Below are 18,646 nucleotides of genomic sequence, written 5' to 3' on the forward strand. Positions count from 1 at the left end.
AAGTGACGGGGATCTAGTGCGGGGTGGCGGTCGGGGTGGTGTGATGGACCACTGACAACGGTCTGGTTTACGTTGTCGTTCGTACGCGATGGCCGAGGTGCCTGGGCGCAAAGTGGTCCTACCGCGCCGCATGTTCCGCTTGGCTTGCGTTGTTGGCAGGCAGAGAGACCTGTTGATTAACTACCTCGTTGAATATAAAGCGTTCCTAGATGTGAAGTTGATAACGCACCGAGCACGAAGAAGATAAGCATAGATAGCATAGATAGCATTAGATAACGATAGGGAGGCGCGAAAGAAAGTTAAACTGTAATGTGCCAGTTAGTATTTGCTTGAAGTCTTTCTCGGCGAGTTACAAGGGGGGGGCTGTATTCGGGGACACTGGCACCGTGACTGGTCTTCTAGTATCCAGTCGGCACTGACTCGGCAGGTTCGTGAAATCCCGGGCAAGGCTGGGATGAAGATGATGATGGAGGAAGACAAGGGGAATGACACTTGACAGCTCGTGACTCTGTGTGACCGGCTTGGTTTTTGACCACCATCTGCGATGGAAACGGGATCGTGTCTCCCTCCGGAACTTGAACGGGAGATCTTCGAGCTCGCCGCCCGAACGTGGCCCAGTGTATGTTTCCCGCTTCTCCTGGTTGCGCGCCGCGTTCTCGTCTGGTAATGTCGCCCCCATGTTGTGTTGCCGACTGAAAGCTTCAATCCACAGGATCGAGCCCATGCTGTACAGAACGCTTACCTTCCACGAGCGCTCGAACTCTGCAAAGATCGAGCTCAAAACCCCCGAGTTCTTAGCTCGTCATGTCCGCCACATCATCATCTCGGGCTGGGCAAATGACGACCCTGCAGATATTCTGCGGTCCTTGCCGAGCGCAGAACACCTTGCGCTAGGTCATGACCACACGAAACACCCACAGTTGACGGCGGCGGCATTTCTGGCCATGAACAATCTCCGGCGGCTCGTCTTCTACTCTGCAGCGGTATTTCCTTTTCTGTCGTCGCTGGTGTCGGCAGCGACCCTCCCTGTCTTCTCGCAGCTCACCCATCTCGACTTGTTCGACTCCTTCAATCCGGCCTTCGAGCAACTCTACCGCTCCCTCCCCGCACTCACTCATTTGTCGCCGACATCCGGAACACACTGGCCAACACTTGAACGCCTGCTTTCGCTTGATAGTGGCTGTAAGCACCTCCAAGCGCTCGTTGTCTTCGATGTCCAGATGGCTCTTCCCGGCGATTTGTTGGAGATGCGCCTTGTTCTGACCCACCGTAAACCATGGTTGCATGGGTACCCGGAGGAGACCTGGGCAGAGGGCGCCTTTGACAGCGACACGTTTTGGGACGTCGCAGACGAGTTCATCGCAAAGAAGAGGAAAGGGCTCATCCTGGGTATGTTTCTCCCATCTGATTCATCTTCTTGTTGACTGATGTGGCACGCACACACAGCAACAAACTTTACCGTCCCACGCGATTTTAAGCACATAGAAATTGCGAATGATTCGGGGGCAATGGACTGGACCTAGTGCTGTGTAAGTCGGGCTGTACCAAGGATATAACTAGTAGCGGTGCTTGTATGCTTCAAAATTTTTGTTGCTTATCTCAGTCTGGTGGCTGAACATGTTTAGGCTTTAAACACAAGTGCTCAACTATACATACACACTTAATCTATCTTAAGACATGTTCCAATCTTGTGGCCAATTTAAAGACCATACTTGCCCTGCCTCATGGAACATTTGCTCAGCCAGTGAGTAAGTATTGCTTTAGTTTTAGTCATGTATATATACACAGAATCTCAATAAGTAATCCATTGAGGATGCTTGCTTCACGTGCCATCACTGGCATTCATCACTGGCATATGTCAGCTGCCGCCTTCTTCCTCTCTTCTATGACAACTGACGAAGATCCTCGACTGCCCCCAGAACTGGAACGCGAGATTTTTGAAACAACAGCGCATTTGCACCCGGAGATGCGGTACCGCCTACTGTTTCTTGCGCGTAGAGTGTTCATATGGTACACACTCAGTTTGAAGATCCCGGTAGATCCGGGACCTTATCGATTAACACCAACATTGGGCAGGATCGAGCCACTGTTGTACCGGACACTATCGTTTCACGAGGGCGACACCTCCGCCGACTTCGCTTTACTGAGCAGTGTGCGCTCTGCGGAATTCCTTGCGTCCACCGTGCGCCACGTCATCGTGTCGGGGTGGTACATCAGGAAAATGACAAAACAGCTTATGCATCTTACCCAACTTTTCTAAGACAAAAAAGACTGAAATAGCCTGTTTGCGCAGAGCCACCAGGACCCACCTGGTGGCATTTTGGCTGTGCGCTGCCCGGTGGAGCCGGTGGCTCTTCGCCAAATTAATCAGATGATGCCATGACATCATCAACCCATTCTCTTCCACCGACCACCATATGCCCATACAGACATGCAAACAGAGACGCGCAGCGGGCGTTGCAAGCCCCCCAACACCACACACACCACCCACCAGCCCGCGAAATCGGCGCACCGCCACCAAACCGACAATGGAGGCGTCATTAGACCCACCTGTCATCACCCCGCCAGCACGCCATAGCCCTGACTGGGACATCCCCAGCGGCGGATTTCCCACTCCGGACGAGGAGCGCTTATCACCTTTTGTCCCGTCCGATAGTGGCTCGCGCGAGTCCAGCCCAGAGGCTGAGGCCGAAGGGATGTCTGGGTCAGAGGATGACGACGAGCAATTGTCATCCGACAGAGGGGTGCCGACAACAGCTGTGAGCAACGCTCGCTCGCCTCGATGGCTCCCATGGCAGGACAGGGCACTTGTCCAGTCCATCGACGTTGTCCGGCCTTTCGAGGCCGACCGTGGTGACGATACCGCTCAAGCTTGGCAACGCGTGGCGGTGGAGCTGTTCACAGCAACGACAGCAAACGGGACAGCGGTGAATCGGACGAGTGAGGCTTGCAGAGGACGATTCCGGCTCATCCTCAAGGCACACAGGGTGCGTCCGTTCATTCGGGCTTTTTTTCGGTGCTAATATGCCTCCAGAAACAGCAGACAAGGGCAAAGCAACTTACCGGAGCGGTGGAGGATGTGGATGAGCATGTCAAGGTGCGTTATTGTTGCGCTCTCCATGAGCCATCTCCCCACTCATTCAACGTAGCTTCTTGACGACATAGTCGATTTCCTCGATGGACAACAAACATCAAAGGTGAAAAAAACGAGTGCTGCGCGGACCAAGGCTGCTGTTGAAGATGTCGGCGGGAAGGAGATGCGTGATGCTGCGATGCGTGGACTTGTCCGGGGGAGTGGCTTAACAGATGTCGCAAAGCTAGAAGGGTCAACGATTCGGGAGAAACAGGGACAGCGCCGCGCACTCAAGTGAGTGACTGGTATTTCAGCTTTCGTAAACATATGGCTGACGATGCTGGTATAGACGGCGCCATGCCGCAGATGACGATTCAGACAAGGAGAACAACTCTGCTGGCTCAGGCAATGATTGCGATCGCTCTGTGGCACCGAAGCGCCGCCGCCGTAACCAACTCATGGAAATGCTTGACAATCGCGTCGAGCACGACACCAAGCTCCTGAAAGATGCACAAGCAGTCGATGAAAGACGCCACAAGCAGAATCTCAAGTATCAGGAGAAGAGTCTCGCGCTGCAGGAGAAGGTCGCTGGCGGGATGGACATGCTTGCACGGGCGCAGGCTCAGATGCTAGATATGCAGCGCAGGAATGCCGAGGATGAGATTCAAAGGCGCCAGGAGGAGACCGAGCGTCGCCTTGCAGATGCAGAGCGGACAAATATGATGCTCATGGCGATGATGAAGAAGAGTGCCGACTAGCTTTTCATGTATATTGCTTATTTCTACACATCTGAATCTGAATCTGTATCATCTTGCTGCTCATCTCTTTGAACCCATGGACTATCTAGGCACCATGCATCAAGCTCCGCATCATCGACTGGCCCACCTGTGAAATATTCTTCAAGGGTCGGCGGTGGGCATTGAAAATATTGTGGAATTTGTGGATGGTGAAGGATGGTGTGTGCATTTCCGAGGAGTATGGCCACCAGATACCAAAGCCCACAAGGAGAGAGGAGTACCTTATGATTTCAGGAGAAGTCCAAGAACGGAAATTGTTGGACCACCTCCTTAAAACTCCATTCAACTGGCTCTCGGCAGCGGCTCATCAAGGTGTTGAATTGAATTTGCTCCGGGCTGAGAGCTGCACCCTTATAGCCGGCAAGGACGCGGCCTGCGACAGTGTAGGCCGGATCACCATAGATGAACAGTGGGCTGCCATCCGGTTTAACAAAATGTTTCTCGAGGAGGGCACTCAGGCCGCTCTGCTGGTAAACCGTCTCGTCGTGCCGCCTGCCTTCAACCGGGCCATAAATGTGGATAACAATGCCATCGGGAGTGATGAGGGAGTGGTATTTGAGGCAGTGTATTCTCTTCCAGCCATTGAAGACCAGTCGCTGATTAGTGATTGGGCGTGCAATCTTGCGAAGCGTCCCATCAATGACAGCAGAAACACAGTCAAGGGGTGCTCCGCGTTGCTGCATGACCGTCGCAAAATAAGTCAGCTTCTCGGGGGTCAATCGGTGGGGATCGAAGCGCAAGAGGTGCTTCCAGCGGTTCCAGATTAATGAAGCTGTTGTCCGAGTGATGCGCGAAAATCGTGACCTTTCCCAGCCAAACTGCATCTCCACATCAACCAGGCGTGAAACGTGGACAAGGCGACAGAGAAGCATGCAGAGTGCTGAGGCGGAGTCCTCCTTGACACGGGACTGACTGCAGACAATGACAGGTGGGAGATCGAGGATATCAGAGAGCAGGTATATCTCATGGCGGCGGAATCTGTATGAGATCAAGATGTTACAGTGGGATGTGTTGATGACTTAAATAGAGATTCACCGAAATTGTTCTACCCAGATATCGTCTCCGAGATCATCTAGACTGATCCGACCACCAGGGCGGAAGCGTCCTTCCCTGGCAATCCATTCCTGATCTTGCTGCTCCAGAACATCCTGGAGCAATGAGTAAAACCCAATGGAGGACTGTAAGATGAGTCGCTCCATGGCAGCAAGAAGCAAGATAGGTTATCGGATTAAAGCCAGCACAGCCACCGGAGCCACCGGGCAGCGCACAGGCAAAATGCCACCAGGTGGCTTCTGGTGGCTCTGCGCAAACTGTCTAATAAGATGTATAATAGGTTATAAGATTCAAAAGACTCAAAAGGTCTTATGCATCTTAAATAGGCCAAGTCCATGTCTTATATAAGACACTTAAGATAGATAAGACAAAATAAGACTCCTATAAGATCTTTTGTAAGATACCTATAAGATACGCCTAAGATGCTCAAGTTCCTTTTGAATCATGGTCAAATTCTGGCAGATGTATTAAAAATGTTATTGCTATCCACTACAAATGCTACGTTAAGCTACTATGGCACCAGCCTCACCCTCGCTTCACTAGGGCTCGTCGCAGCACCCAAACGCGAACGTGCCGACCTTCCGCCGAGTGCATCGCGAGAAATGACCGGGTCAGCCAGGACTGGGTCACTTGGATTTGCAGGGCCAGCGGTCGCGCTGTCGGTCATGAAGAGTGTCGCACCGCCATCGATGGTGGGCAACGAGGAGGAGGCGGCCGACGAGCCCACCTTCGTGCATCTGTCGCATATGTTAGCTGGAAATACAACAAGAGACGGTGAGTAGTACATCGGGCAGGGCCTTCTGCGTGGCGGCTATAAACGCGGCGAGGCTGTTCGGGCCGGGCTTGATGTTGATCCCGCCCGACCATGTTCGTGTTGCAGTGCGGCGAGCTGTTGCTTGCTGTAGAAACAGATTGCTACATAATATTTTTTGTCAGTCTAGAAGGAAGGAAGAGAGGAGCAACGCACGTTGTTGTTGGTGAGCTGCCACATGAGGAGCGTGCTCGTGTTCGCGATCGACCCAGCCCTAGTTGAGGCGTTGGTTGGGCATTAGAGCTCTAACGGCCCTTCTGCCACGTCAGCCGGCGCATCAAACAGGTCCAGATGGATGGTATTCCGCCACAGCATGACGAGACCCTGTCTGAGTCGAAACCGCCCTTGAACGGCGGTGAGGTTGCTTGGCATGAACTGAAATATTCCGCCGGGGGTGCTCGTATCCACGCCGAGAGCAAGACGGGCGAGACAGACCTGGTTTTGCGAGCTCAAGGGGCACCAGCGAGGAGCGTGGTGGCAGTCGCAAGACGCATCGTGGAGGTTTCTTTTGGGGGGAGGGTTAGCGGGATGATGGCAGAGAGCTGAAACAAAACACACAAATGCTGCGTGCGTCGAAAGCTTGAGGGCGGAGCGGATGGGCGGCTGAGGATGCAGCATGTGGGTGGCTAGCTGGGTATCTGCACCACAAAGTGGGTGGGTGAGGTTCACGGGGGTGTTCGGGCGGCCGGATTGAACGCTATTGCAGAGGGCGTGGTGAACGAGGGTTCTGCGGGAAGGGAGATGGGGAGGAAGAGAAAAAAGAGTGACGCGGAATCAGTCACAGCGGAGGAGTTCTCCGTGATGTTACGGACTGATTGTGGCAGTCATCCGACCGCTTCGTCAGCCTGAATGTGTCATCACTCCCGGCTCGAGACTTAGTGGATTTTGTGAGGGTCTGAAGTTTTGTACATTGTACTGGGATACTTAGCAGGCTTGATTGACATTTTAATCCCTGTATTAAACTCCTTTCCTAGAACTGATCAGATGCCATGGATATAAGAAAATCATATATGCACTGCTACTGAAGTCCTACTGGTTATTGTTCTACAGTGATACTGTATAACTATATAGACTCTTTACATAGCTGTTCAAATAGCAAAAAGATTATACAAGTTTGTTTTTAAGATGTGGGATAAGACAGTTCAAGATGTGTAAGATATATAAGATCTTACAGAGTCTTTATATAGCTTTTCAAGTAGTCAGAAAATCTTACAACTCTTTTTTAAGATGTGGCATAAGACACTTTAAGATGTGTAAGACATTATAAGATCTTATAAAAGTTGCAAAATATCTCTAAGATCAATGAGATATTCTAAGACATTCTAAGATCTTTTATAAGATGGGTCTAAGATGTTGTCATTTTCCTGATGTACCGGACCGCGCCGGCGGCGATCCTTGCGGTGTGTTCTGGCGCGCGTTGGATCGCCCTAGGCGAAAGTGGCTATGCCGGCGAACTCGGCGCCGTATTTGCCGAGCTGCGGCACATCCGGCGGCTCGTGATCTACGCCAACGGGATATTCAAGGAGCCCGCGGCGTTACACACGGCGGCAGCGCTCCCGTGCTTCGCGCTGCTTACGCATCTGGAGCTCCTCGATCCAGCAACCGCGGAGTTCGATGCTGCCGTCACGACGTTTTACACGGCCCTCCCCCAACTGACGCATCTAGCGCTCCGGAACACCGTGGCGTGGACGTGGATCCAGCTCCTTCTGGATGGCTGTTCCCATCTGCGAGTACTGGTAATTCTTGAGGCAAACTGGGCGGCCGCGACGCGGAAGGCGCTGTCCCGTCCCGCTAATGTGAACGATCGGCGACTGGTGATCACCGCGCGAAAAACAACGCCGACCGCCAGCCGGACGGCTGTTGCGTGGGCCGACGGGGTGGCGGGGCCACAGGGACGAGAGCTATTGGGTTGTCGCAGAGGAGTTCCTTTTGCAGAAAAACCTCGGTATAATACCTGGTAAGTTGAACTCCTTTTGGTGTTGCAAACTAAAACTTACGGTCAAAGAAATGACCTATCTCGTCCAGCGTCAGGAAATAGCAGAGTCTCAATAATAATAAAACATCATGTCAGGTATATATGCAGTACCGTAGTATTTTACTCAATTTGAATGCCAAAAATGGTGTCACATTTGACTCGGAGATGAAAATGCCAATTTGAATTTTGGACCAGGCAAAGCCCAGTCCAGGAAAATCCCGATTTGGATTCAGTATTTGACATCATCTACCCCCATGAGCAACAGGATATTCCAAAGGTGTTATATCCCGTGCATCTTTGGATGCTTCGCGGTTATCCTTGGAGCACATCAGGGGTTGACATGATGAAGGTATCTTAGTGTTTCCCTTTGAATAGTTAATCTGCACACAGACTCTCTTGGACCTAAGATCAAGGTCCTAGCAGGGGAGGATCCAAAGTGAAGAAACTCAAGGGATCCACTTGCTAGGTAGCTGATTATATACTGCTTGTCTGTAGCTGCCACTGTTGGCCACAGAAGGCTCTCTCGCAGTGTCGCAGGCCAGGTCCCAGGGTGTCAGCATCGGGCTTGGGCCGTATTGAGTCATCAGGTGGTCTGACTTTGAGTGGATCTGAGGAGCACGAAAGATGGGGTTTTAGCCTGGAGAATAGACAATATTAGCCTAGCGACTACATCCTGTAAGTACGAGTTTTCTATGCTAGGATATTAGGGATGGATCGAACGGGCGCCAGGTCCCAGGGCGGATCGGATGGGTGCTGCGTAGGGCCCGTAGGGGGTGAAGGGAAGGGGTTGGAAGAATGGGTTTTTGAGGAGACTGGCATGTTCCAGGGTCATAAGAGCACAGTGTGGAATACAGGGCTAACATGCCACGTCGGGGGTATGATCAATTCGTACGAGGTGTTGCCGACCTTCTGCTTGACTTCGAAAGGACCGAATCTTTTGTCATCAAGTTTTTTCAAGGGGCAATCGCTGGTTAGGTTCGTTCCTTGTAGGTACACTTTATTGCCTGCGGAGTAGTTCGGGTCGGGGGTGTGTTTGCAATCATAGTACTTTTTCATTGACTCTTGCGCTTCCCTCATAGCCTTGGCCGCATTGGCCTGCACTTCCTTTATTTGGTCAGCAAACACTGTTGCGGCTTCTGTTGGCATCTCTTGTGGCGCCTCGGACACCTTTCTCGGGTGGAACCCCAGCATTAGGAAGAAGGGTGAGAACCCTGTAGAGGAGTTCACTTTGTTGTGAAATGCGAATTCAGCAAGGGAGAGCTAGTCGGACCAATCGCTCTGCTGGGCATTGCAGAATGTCCAAAGGTACTGCTCGACCTCCATGTTGGCGTGTTCTGTCTGCCGGTCCATCTGCGGGGTGGTAAGCCCATGAGGCTCGAATCTTGATCCCCAACAGTTTACTCAAGTCGCTCATAAAATGTCCGATGAACTGGCCCCTGCTGCTCGTTACTTTCTCTGGGAACCCATAGTCCTTCCAAAAGTGATCGTGATATAACCGAGCTACTCCTTCCCTGGAGATATTTCCTGTGCACGGAAGTACGCGGATCCCTTTGCCCAGCTGATCGACGATCATGAGGATGGTGTTGTACCTAGAGGATTTGGGTAGTTGGACAATCAGATCGATTGGCATAGCGGACAGGCCTGCACATAGGCCCGGCAGTCAGCCTGTATCAATGGCCACCAGTAATCGCATGTCGTGAGTTCAAGCGTTCAGTGCCAACCCGGGTGTCCCACGATTGGGACATCGTGTCCCAATTGTGATTTTTTGTCCGGTTTCAGATATAGTTGATTGTACCTCAGGATCCGTAAGACCTCCTTCACCGTTGCTCGATGTTCGGAGAGGTCGCTGGAGTAGATGCTGTAAGGGCAACCCCGGAGGCCTGAGATCAAGGTCTAGCAGGGGAGGATCCAAAGCGTGAACATTGGTAAGCGAATACAAATGAAGCTGACCTAGCAGGGGAGGATCCAAAGAGAAGAAACTCTAAGGGTCCGCCTGCTAGGTAGCTGACTATATACTGCTTGTCCGTAGCTGCCGCTGTCGGGCACAGAAGGCTTGGGGGGGCGTCGCAGGCGAGGTCCCAGGGCGACCGTCGGGAGGGCGTTGACGGATCGGTGATTGTGCGGGCGAGATGGAGGGCCGGACCGGAGTCGGAACCGGAGTCGGACCGGAATCGGGCGCGTCTCCGGGCCAAAAGGGAGGTTCCCCTGACAGATGCGGATGTCATCTAGGTACACAATCAAACGACCCTGGGAAATTAGGTTAGAGAATAGTTCATTCATCACTGATTAGCGGTATCGGGGATCAGTTCTTGATAGTGATCTCATTCAGTTTTCGGTAGTCTTGTACAGGCTGCAGCTTCCCGTCCTTCTTCTTGACAAAGAAGAACAGCAACACATACAGAAACTTCGAGGGTGAAATCCGCCCAGTCGCCAAGTGTTCCTTGATAAATGCATCAAGCTCTTTTTGTTCTTCCCCTGACAGGGTAATGCAATGCCCTTTGACGGGCTTGGCATCTGGGTGCAGCATGATAGTATGATCCCATTCCCTCCGTTCCGGGAGTTTGTCCAAGTCCTTTTTTTGAAGACCTCCTTGAACTCCTTCAAGTAGTGTGCCTGTTAAGTGCTGTGCAAGAACCAAAGGAAAGTCCGAAGCAAAACTGAGTGGCTATCACAACACTATATCAGAGTGAGCGACTACACATCTTGCAGGCCGAAAGCAAGTCGGAACAAATACGTGAACTCCTGCGGATACATTCGGAAAAGCCAAAGGCGATAAGGCTTAGAACGCGGGGAGGAGTCGTACGAGAGCAGAGAGCGAGGCAAGAAACGTTAATAACAAAACTGAAGTACAGAAGTGTAGAGTATGAGTATTTATACTAAGTGGTAAGCATAAGGCATATGACCTCGCAGGGAGATCCGATGAGGTCCACAGGATCTCCCTGCGGGATAAGTACAAAGGCATAGTAAGTAAGGGGAACAAGAAGACATACACAAGGCAAAGAAACAAGGCGAACACCTAAAGGATACAAGTAAACAAACCAAAGTCCAAATGGGCAAAGATCCGTGTTGATGGGTGGAGGGTCCGAACAGGTCTGAGAGAGTCTGCGTGCAGATTGACTGTTTGAAGGGAAACGCTCAGATACCTTCATCACATAAAAACCCTGTTGCCCTCCAAGGATAACCTCGGAGCATCCGAAGATGCACGGGATATAACAGCGCCAGTATACTACACTGCCCACTCTGACATGGCCTTTCAACTTTTTAAACCTTTTTTTGATCTCTCATTTCCCTATATAAGACCCGCCTTTTGGCTTCGGCAATAAATTGGAGGCATTTCTAGAAAATATTAACTCTGGTAATGACAAGGCTTTTTTTTTTAAAAAAAAAAACCCTGTGTACAGGTGTTCTGAGACCCTGGGAAGCTCACCAGCCAACATTCGAATTTACCCGTTCCTGGATGCCAGGGCGGGTACGGTCACGGCCTCCAACGCCAATTACCCGCAGGTAATGACCCGGGTCGTACCCGGGTTGACCGTGACAGACCCTACAGGCTGAGTGGAGCCGGTGCACCAATTGCAAGCATGAACGCGGTGGGCAACTCTAAGCAGTGGAGTATACATCGGCGCCGTTGTTTCAAAAATCTCGCACTCAATGTCGGGAGGAAGCCGTGGCTCGCCCATAGTGGAAAGAGAAAAAGGAGTGGCGCGACAGCGTGGGTCGGGATCACAGGCATCACGATGACAAATTCGTGTGACCCTCTTTTTTTCATGGCGGTCATCAGCACCCTGCCCATCGAGCTCGTGGACGCGATATGCGCCGAAGTGGGGAACAATAACACCAAAGAGCTTCTGGCGCCAAGCCTGGTCAGCAAGAGATTCAACGCGGTCTGTTCCCGTCGCCTCTACCGGGCGGTGGGCATCTTGTCGCGACGAAAACTCATTCAGTGGCTCCGGACGGTGGAACGAAACCCAAGCCTAGCGTTATTTGTTCAGACGGTCATAATGTGCGTGATGCCCCATAGCTCTACAACTATCCCTCATGATATCTTGCAGCAGCTTCGGTCGACCGGTGATGGACGTCTTCATGGCTTTTGGACAACTCCTGCGTAAAGCGTTTCGCAACCTCCACTCGCTGAGGATGCTCTGCCTCTATCGCCCCCATATTGGCCTCATTTCTTTCATTTCCGATATCCACTTTCCGCAGCTCGAGAAGTGCAGCCTTCCGAGTTGTCGTGCAACCACCCGGTTCGTTCGCGTCAACCCCCATGTTGTGGACATCTGTATCGTCCCGTTGAAAAACACACCTCAAGTCGAAATGGAAGATAGCACAACTCCTTTCACCATGGCGTCGCTGCGTCATTTTGTCGGCACACCGTCGTTAGCAAGGGCCGTGCTACCCGGCTCGCAGGTTCGCTCTCTACAGATTCATTGGGACCAAGCGGCGACTCTAAACCGACAAATCATCGAGCACACATTTATTTCAGCCTCGCAGGCCGAGGGTGATCTCTCTAGTATCTGCAACGACATACCCACTTACCACACCATTGTTTTATCCATCCTGCCGCTCCACCTATCGCAACTCACTAACCTCACGTTTACTATCCGGACGCCGGGCTCTTTCGCCGATCGTGATGTACGCAGTCTCCCTTGCTCTGCCACTCCTGCTTTAGCTTGACACATTTCAGGCGTTCTTCAGCGCCGTCGACACCGCCATCGTCCACTTACCTGCCTTGCAGATTTTGCACATCTCTGGACTGTTAACGCCTGAGGTTCCTGATGTCGAAGACATTGAACAAGTCGACGAAACTGTTGTGGCAGACAACTACGCAGAGTTCGTACACGAGCTGAAAGCTGTCCGCCGGTGGGGTGGCTTATGCTCGACACTGCGGCTGTGTCAGCTTCACCTCACGGAAGAGTGGGTCCTTGTCGGCGATCCGTGTAGCGCCGAATCCGTGTGGATTCCCCATGGCCTTGCACTCAGCCCGCGCCAGACCGCCATTCGCAAGTATTGGTGGGCCCGCCTGGTGCTGTCCCCGTCAGATGACGACCCCATCACGCTCCCGGCGACGTACCTGCGCTTCATTGAGAAGATGGGCTCGGAGCAGTTGGCTCACTTGCGAGAGATCATACGCCGGGTCGAGGATCGAAGTGAGCAGTCGGAAGAACAGGACACTGCAGAATAGTGACCATCACCTTGCGGATACAAGGCATAGTACCCACTTGTCATAAATAAACCGCTGAATCCTCCCATAGACGAACGGGCAGCGATACCTCGGTAAAACGACGGACACATAGGTAAGGTATCAATACATAATACTTGTCGCAGGTAACTCATGAGGGTCATCAGGTAGACGAAACACTAGTCTGTGGCGCGTAGCTACATGTAATCGAGCTTAAAACGGAGTCAATCAGTCGCCCAATGTCTCGTCAACGATATCGGCTGCTGTCATCTTATTTCCGGGTCGTTTCCGACACGGCGTTCAGCGAATTAACCTATTCCTCTTCGGCAGACACATTAAACGAAGCGATTTGGAGACGAACGGCCGCTTTCTTACGTGGAAATGTCATGACGTCACAGACGAAATTTCGAAAACGCATCCCAACAGCATCACGAATGCTCAATCTGGTTTTCCGCCCAATGGCCGGGCCACATTCCCTGCCGGAAAGTCGCATACTCAGCTCGTAATAGGTCCGTGTCCTACGAGGGTGCTTATCGTGCGCCGCACAAAACCCCAGACGTGTCGACGTAATAATGCCGTTCATTTCCCAGTATCGGAACCTGAAGGCGTTAGTCCAGGTGCAGTGTTCGGTTGGAATCGGGTTTTCGCGCTATTGATTTATCAGGCAGGTCGGGTGAGGCCACTTAATTAGGCATTTTGCCGCATCCAGGCGATCTACGCTCTGTTCTTTCGTCGGTTCTCACCATCACCGCGTGGGCAGCCGCGTGTTTTTCATTTTCTCTCGCTCACAGAGGCTGCCAATGGCTTGCGTCTCTCCGTCTGGAACGACGAGCACCACGAAATACGGGCTCTCGACGCCCTCCGTCCTCTCGCCGAAACCACGAGAAGCACTGAGCTCAAGCTCGCACTGGATCAGCAAACGTGTGTCAGCGTCGAGCCACGAGTGGGTTACATTCCTGTGCCCGCATTAAGCTCATGGCCGATCTTTTTAGAACCGAACGCAGGGGATCGAGAATGGGGTTGCGCCGTTTTCGGAGCGAAGCGCCATTGAGAGGGGGGAAGGGCCTAGCCCTTTTCCTGTGTCTTTCCCAGCTTGCGTTCTTCCGACGTCACAATCCACAGGCAGGCAGCGCAGAAGACGACGGGAGAACAAGGGCCCTGGAATATATAACGCCGTGGCCTCATCGCCTCTCGCGCGTGTCGCTTGTCTTCGCCTGTGAGGAGTACAACATATGGCGCGCCATTACCATCCGGCTCTGGCTCTTCCTGGAATGCCTGGCCCGCACTACAGTAGCACTGGCTGGGCGCAATACGACTACTACGATGATTTCAATGCATTCCCCACTGGATCCACCGCCAACCTGGCGGGTTCGTCTCCTGCAGATCTTTCCGAGCAGCACTACGCTTTCCCGCAAGCCTATTACGACCAACGGGCTGACTCCGATGTTGGCCCGCCATCGATGGCGGCTGTCGCGAGGCAGCACAGCGATGTGCCCAGTTGCAGCACGGTAGCAATATCTCCCCTTGAACCCTTCCACCCCAACCCCGCGGCGCTCACTGGCAGCGTCACCCGCGCTCCGTCGCCATCGATATCGCTCTACGGCGGGCCGTACTTCCGGCCGGCCCGCACCCCGGGTCTAGAACGCCAGCTGCGATATGCGGCCTCCTCGGCGTCAAGTGGCCCCGCGCGCTCTGCAGCCGCGATGGGCTTCCCAGTCTGCGACGCCACTGGCGGGGATATGTCCCAATGGAACGTCGCAGCTGACCACCAGTATAAAAGCACAGGCGTGGTCGCTGCGCCGCAACCTCAGCTTCTGTCTAACGCCAGTCAGATGGCCGTTTTGCTGCACGACCCTGCGGCGCTCCAGGAGCAGCCGTTGCCGAGTTTACCAATCGACGATGAAGACCAACCGGATTATGAGTACGGTATGATCCAGCCTGAAGATGAGGAGGAGCTTTTCAGGGACGGGAGAGAGAAGCGTCATGGTTGCACGATGTGCCATAAACGGTGCGATTGCCAATTGATTAGATCGTGTGCTAATCCTCTCGTAAAGCTTTGACCGACCAAGCACTCTTAAGAAGGTAAGTACTACTTACATGGAGCGTAATATATTTCATTCTACATCAGCACTTGCTTGTCCATACCGGCGAGAAAGGTGACGCTCTCTAGTCGGTTCATCCCATACTCATCTGTTGAAGCGTTTCAATGCTCCCTCTGCCAGCGGCGTTTCGGGGTGATGTCCAACCTCAACCGGCACATCCGGCGCTGCTCGCAGCGGGAGGTGCATCTCTACGGGACCAAGGGGAAGAGCATGGAGAGCATCGCACAAGTGGAAGCCGCGCTCAAGACGGGCAAGAGCGACAGCACGACTAAACGCACGCCCAAACGCCGTCGTCGTCCCCCGTCGCCTTCGCGCTGGGTCCCGCCCTCCCTGCGCTCATTCAACCTGCTCCCGCCCGAGGCCAGCCCGCCCGCCAACCTCCCGCTCGACCCGGTCTCCCCCGCGCGCTCCGAGGCTGGCCCGTTGTGGGCCGCATACGAGGACCGCGATTCTTACGACGAGAATGTGGGCAGCGCGCCGTATCGCGATGCGGAGTGGAACAAGAAGCGCAGGCTGCCCGGGCCAGCGCCGGTCATGGTCCAGAGGCGGTTTGCAGAGCGGGTTAGGGTGCATGTTTGAGAAATAGTGGTATTTTTCTTGGATTACTCAGGCACAGGTTACCAGAACTCCGACGAGAGTATTACGACCTCAGGACGTTCCATCGACGCAAGTACGCTGCTGTATCTGGAGAGTCACCAGAGGCTTCAGACGACAGTGTGTTGGGCGGTGAAAAGTTGAATGAACTTGTTGGGACCCTTGACCGCGTTTGAGTCTGTATTTCCTATCCAGGGACAATCATGCGTTTCAGTTCTCTCTTGCCCAGCGGCGAATGCCGCAGGTCGCGGGAAATGAGTGCATGTGAACCGATTACCACTTTGGGAACATCACCTGCCTGTCACGGTCCTCGGCCATTTTTTTTTGCTTCTTGACTTCTAACAGTCATCTATACCGAAACTCGCTCACCTCAATGATTCACGAGTATCTCAGAGAAACGAGACTCAAAGAACTACCACCGCGCCTTCAAGTAAGCTAGATTGGGATGCTTAATATGAGGGCTGATTGATCTTTTCATCGGAGAAACTCGCCAAGAATGCACTCGGAGCACTCCAGGGAGCAGATCGGATAAGGAGTTTCCAAGAGATCATAGAGCTTATTCGCGCCAGGCCTGTCTCACAGTCCCTCCCTTTCCTACCTGGTCTTTACACGGCTCTGGATCCAGCACCTATCAACTTGATCTCAAATGAGCCAAAGGACGATGACCCCACATTCCGCCTTGCGGTCATTGCGCTAGAGGGCTTCAGGATGCTTCTCGTCCGATACAAGCACAAGCTGATTCCTGACGCAGTGTTGAGCGAGATGTGGCCCCGTGTCTGGGCATGGATTCAGACTCATATGGATCGGCATACACTTCTTACTCTCGGGGAAGGGCGAGATGACATCATTCGCCGCTATTTGTCGCTGCTTTCGGTGCTGACTCAGGGCGATCAACGAGAGCTATTCCCTGGCATTCGTGCTGCAATGCTGTCGACTGCTGACCTGTGTAACTTTGTTGGGGTATCATGGGGCCCAATGCTCCAAGCAAAGGACAGTGCAGCGATAGACAACATTTCTACTATTCTCGAATTTATCCGGTGCAATGTCAATCCGATCAAGAAGGCTGATGCTCTTGATCTGCTACAGCTCCGTGAAGGAGCCGGAGGTACCTGGGATGATGTTGCAGCACTCATTATAGGTCATCTTGAACAGGCTGCAAAGATGCCAATAGAATCTTCGCGCTCAGGCTACTGCTCTCTTCTTTGGCGGCTACGGGCTATTTTGTTCATAGCACCTGTGATGGACAAGCAAAACACTTTGGAGCTACCATTCAATGCTGAAGCTGCAGCTTTGGGTGACAGTCTAATCAATAATGGTGCTCTCGTCCCAATGACACGCATATTTGTGTCCCTGCTCCAAAGCCGCCATGCTGCTGATTATGATGTGATTATCATGACTTGTTTTACAACTTTGATTCCCCTGATCGGGGGTCCCGATGCACCAAAGCTTTTCCCTCAAGTCCTCCGTTTTGACTTCCTAGTTGGAGTGTTTGAGTTCGCCTCATTCTCCAGTGGGAGTGCAGCATTCAAGGCACAGCTCGGTCCAGCACTTGAGGAGACAATTGGCTCTATCTTGCCCTCCTTGACAGTCTACCATCCTGTAGTGGCACAACTACAGAAGTCAATCAAGGCAGTCACCTCTATGGATGCAGCTAAACGGTTCCACTTTCACAGTCTCATTCCAGTGTGGAATAGCTTTATCCAGCTTGTACAGCAACGTATCAGTGTCCTGGAACACATGAAGGAGCTGACTTTGCACGGGGGCTGCGATAATGCCCAGGCATGTGACAGTTGACTTGTTACTTTAAATTGCTCAACTCATCAACTTCTGTAGTGTATGGACCGGATCAAAGGTCAATACGAGGTCAAATATTGTGCAGGGTGTCAAACAACTACCTACTGCTCTCGCAAATGTCAAAAGGAAGACTGGAAAGCAAATCCCAGTCATCAACAACAGTGCAAAATGATTTTTGCCCGGCGAAAGGAATGTATGGCTATTTTATCTGAATATCTTTTCTTCACTGACATCCAAGCTACCAGATGAATATGCAGGTTCAGTAAGGAAAATCCACAGATATCTTCGTGCACTGCTCAATTATGAATACCAACAACGAGCAGACGAGATTGGGAATTTGCAAGCCAAGTTTGATGCAGTGCGGCCCCCAGGTCATACTGATATTTCATTCTTGCTCTTTGACTTCAAAAGTGGGCTGTGTGTTCTCAGCATTGCATCAATGGACACCCTCCCTGTAGAGCTTCGTGGATACTACTCAAATGAAATCCTGCATACAACCAATGCATATGGCAAAATGCAGCTTGACTTTATGGGGCTAAATCAAAACCAGGGACAATGGAGATGGCGGGCATTGCCCCTATATGTGCAGCATAAATTGATCTCAGCACTTAGCTCCCATAGGGAAAAGGCAGAGAGTGGGAAAGGTTTGACTGAAGAGGAACTTGATGTAATGGCCCTAGCACTGCACTTCTCTGGTGATATAAAGACCACACATTGAAAGAGTACTGTAAATCCTGTATCAATTCATTTAATTTGGTATTCAAAAATTGGGTGGCTGAAAGGTCCCCCTAACATCACCCCCCCTTTGAATGTGGCGTCCTGACACATAGACCAGAAAGGGATTGTGTCAAAGGTTGCGGGGCCAATGTATTGTGGTTTGCTAGGGTACTTACGGTAGAACTCTGCAACTTTGTCCAGGGCGAAGACACGGTCGAAGCAAACCCACTAGTCGTGTGAGGTGTTGTAGCCTTTCTATCTGATGGAGCAATGTAGCTGCACCTATCGCCTATTATCCTCTAATTAGAGGGACTTGAGCAAATAGTGGGCACCCCTGCTAAATATGGCTACCCAATCTTGGTAGGACCCCATAAATTCATTTTCATGCACAAGAGCAATGTAACATAAGGAGAATCTCAGAATAAATGTTGTAAATCTTCGAATCAAATCTATATGCACCTTGGCTACAAGGGATAGGCCTGCTCTAGGCCAGGGACTGGTCTAGACTCTAAACCAAACCAAGGGTAACATGTCCATATTTGGCAAGTCTG

The 18,646-nt window shown here is 52.1% G+C and overlaps 5 protein-coding genes across 5 annotated transcripts; 4 read left to right on the forward strand and 1 right to left on the reverse strand.

Moving 5' to 3' along the window:
• Window positions 1-544: 544 nt before the first annotated feature.
• MIND_01161800 (uncharacterized protein) lies at window positions 545-1,523 on the forward strand (the record flags this gene model as incomplete). Its single annotated transcript, XM_037368141.1, has 3 exons — window positions 545-663; window positions 713-1,389; window positions 1,447-1,523. The coding sequence occupies 3 exons, from the start codon at window positions 545-547 to the stop codon at window positions 1,521-1,523; spliced, it is 873 nt and encodes a 290-aa protein (XP_037215067.1).
• An 894-nt stretch (window positions 1,524-2,417) lies between these two features.
• Window positions 2,418-3,831, forward strand: MIND_01161900 (Myb-like domain-containing protein; the record flags this gene model as incomplete). The annotated part of the gene is made up of 4 exons (XM_037368142.1): window positions 2,418-2,987; window positions 3,035-3,097; window positions 3,150-3,367; window positions 3,423-3,831. 4 exons carry the CDS (start codon window positions 2,418-2,420, stop codon window positions 3,829-3,831), a joined length of 1,260 nt encoding a protein of 419 aa, XP_037215068.1.
• A 269-nt stretch (window positions 3,832-4,100) lies between these two features.
• On the reverse strand, window positions 4,101-5,069 carry MIND_01162000 (uncharacterized protein; the record flags this gene model as incomplete). Its single annotated transcript, XM_037368143.1, has 2 exons — window positions 4,101-4,848; window positions 4,906-5,069. 2 exons carry the CDS (start codon window positions 5,067-5,069, stop codon window positions 4,101-4,103), a joined length of 912 nt encoding a protein of 303 aa, XP_037215069.1.
• Window positions 5,070-11,476: 6,407 nt separating this feature from the next.
• On the forward strand, window positions 11,477-12,891 carry MIND_01162100 (uncharacterized protein; the record flags this gene model as incomplete). Its single annotated transcript, XM_037368144.1, has 3 exons — window positions 11,477-11,712; window positions 11,762-12,341; window positions 12,394-12,891. The coding sequence occupies 3 exons, from the start codon at window positions 11,477-11,479 to the stop codon at window positions 12,889-12,891; spliced, it is 1,314 nt and encodes a 437-aa protein (XP_037215070.1).
• Window positions 12,892-14,159: 1,268 nt separating this feature from the next.
• Window positions 14,160-15,569, forward strand: MIND_01162200 (C2H2 conidiation transcriptional factor; the record flags this gene model as incomplete). The annotated part of the gene is made up of 4 exons (XM_037368145.1): window positions 14,160-14,896; window positions 14,943-14,970; window positions 15,017-15,044; window positions 15,088-15,569. 4 exons carry the CDS (start codon window positions 14,160-14,162, stop codon window positions 15,567-15,569), a joined length of 1,275 nt encoding a protein of 424 aa, XP_037215071.1.
• Between the last annotated feature and the right edge of the window lie 3,077 nt (window positions 15,570-18,646).

This window comes from Mycena indigotica (genome assembly GCF_014461135.1).
Source record: "Mycena indigotica strain 171206Taipei chromosome Unknown Mind.scaff0011, whole genome shotgun sequence".
Classification (NCBI taxonomy): domain Eukaryota; kingdom Fungi; phylum Basidiomycota; class Agaricomycetes; order Agaricales; family Mycenaceae; genus Mycena; species Mycena indigotica.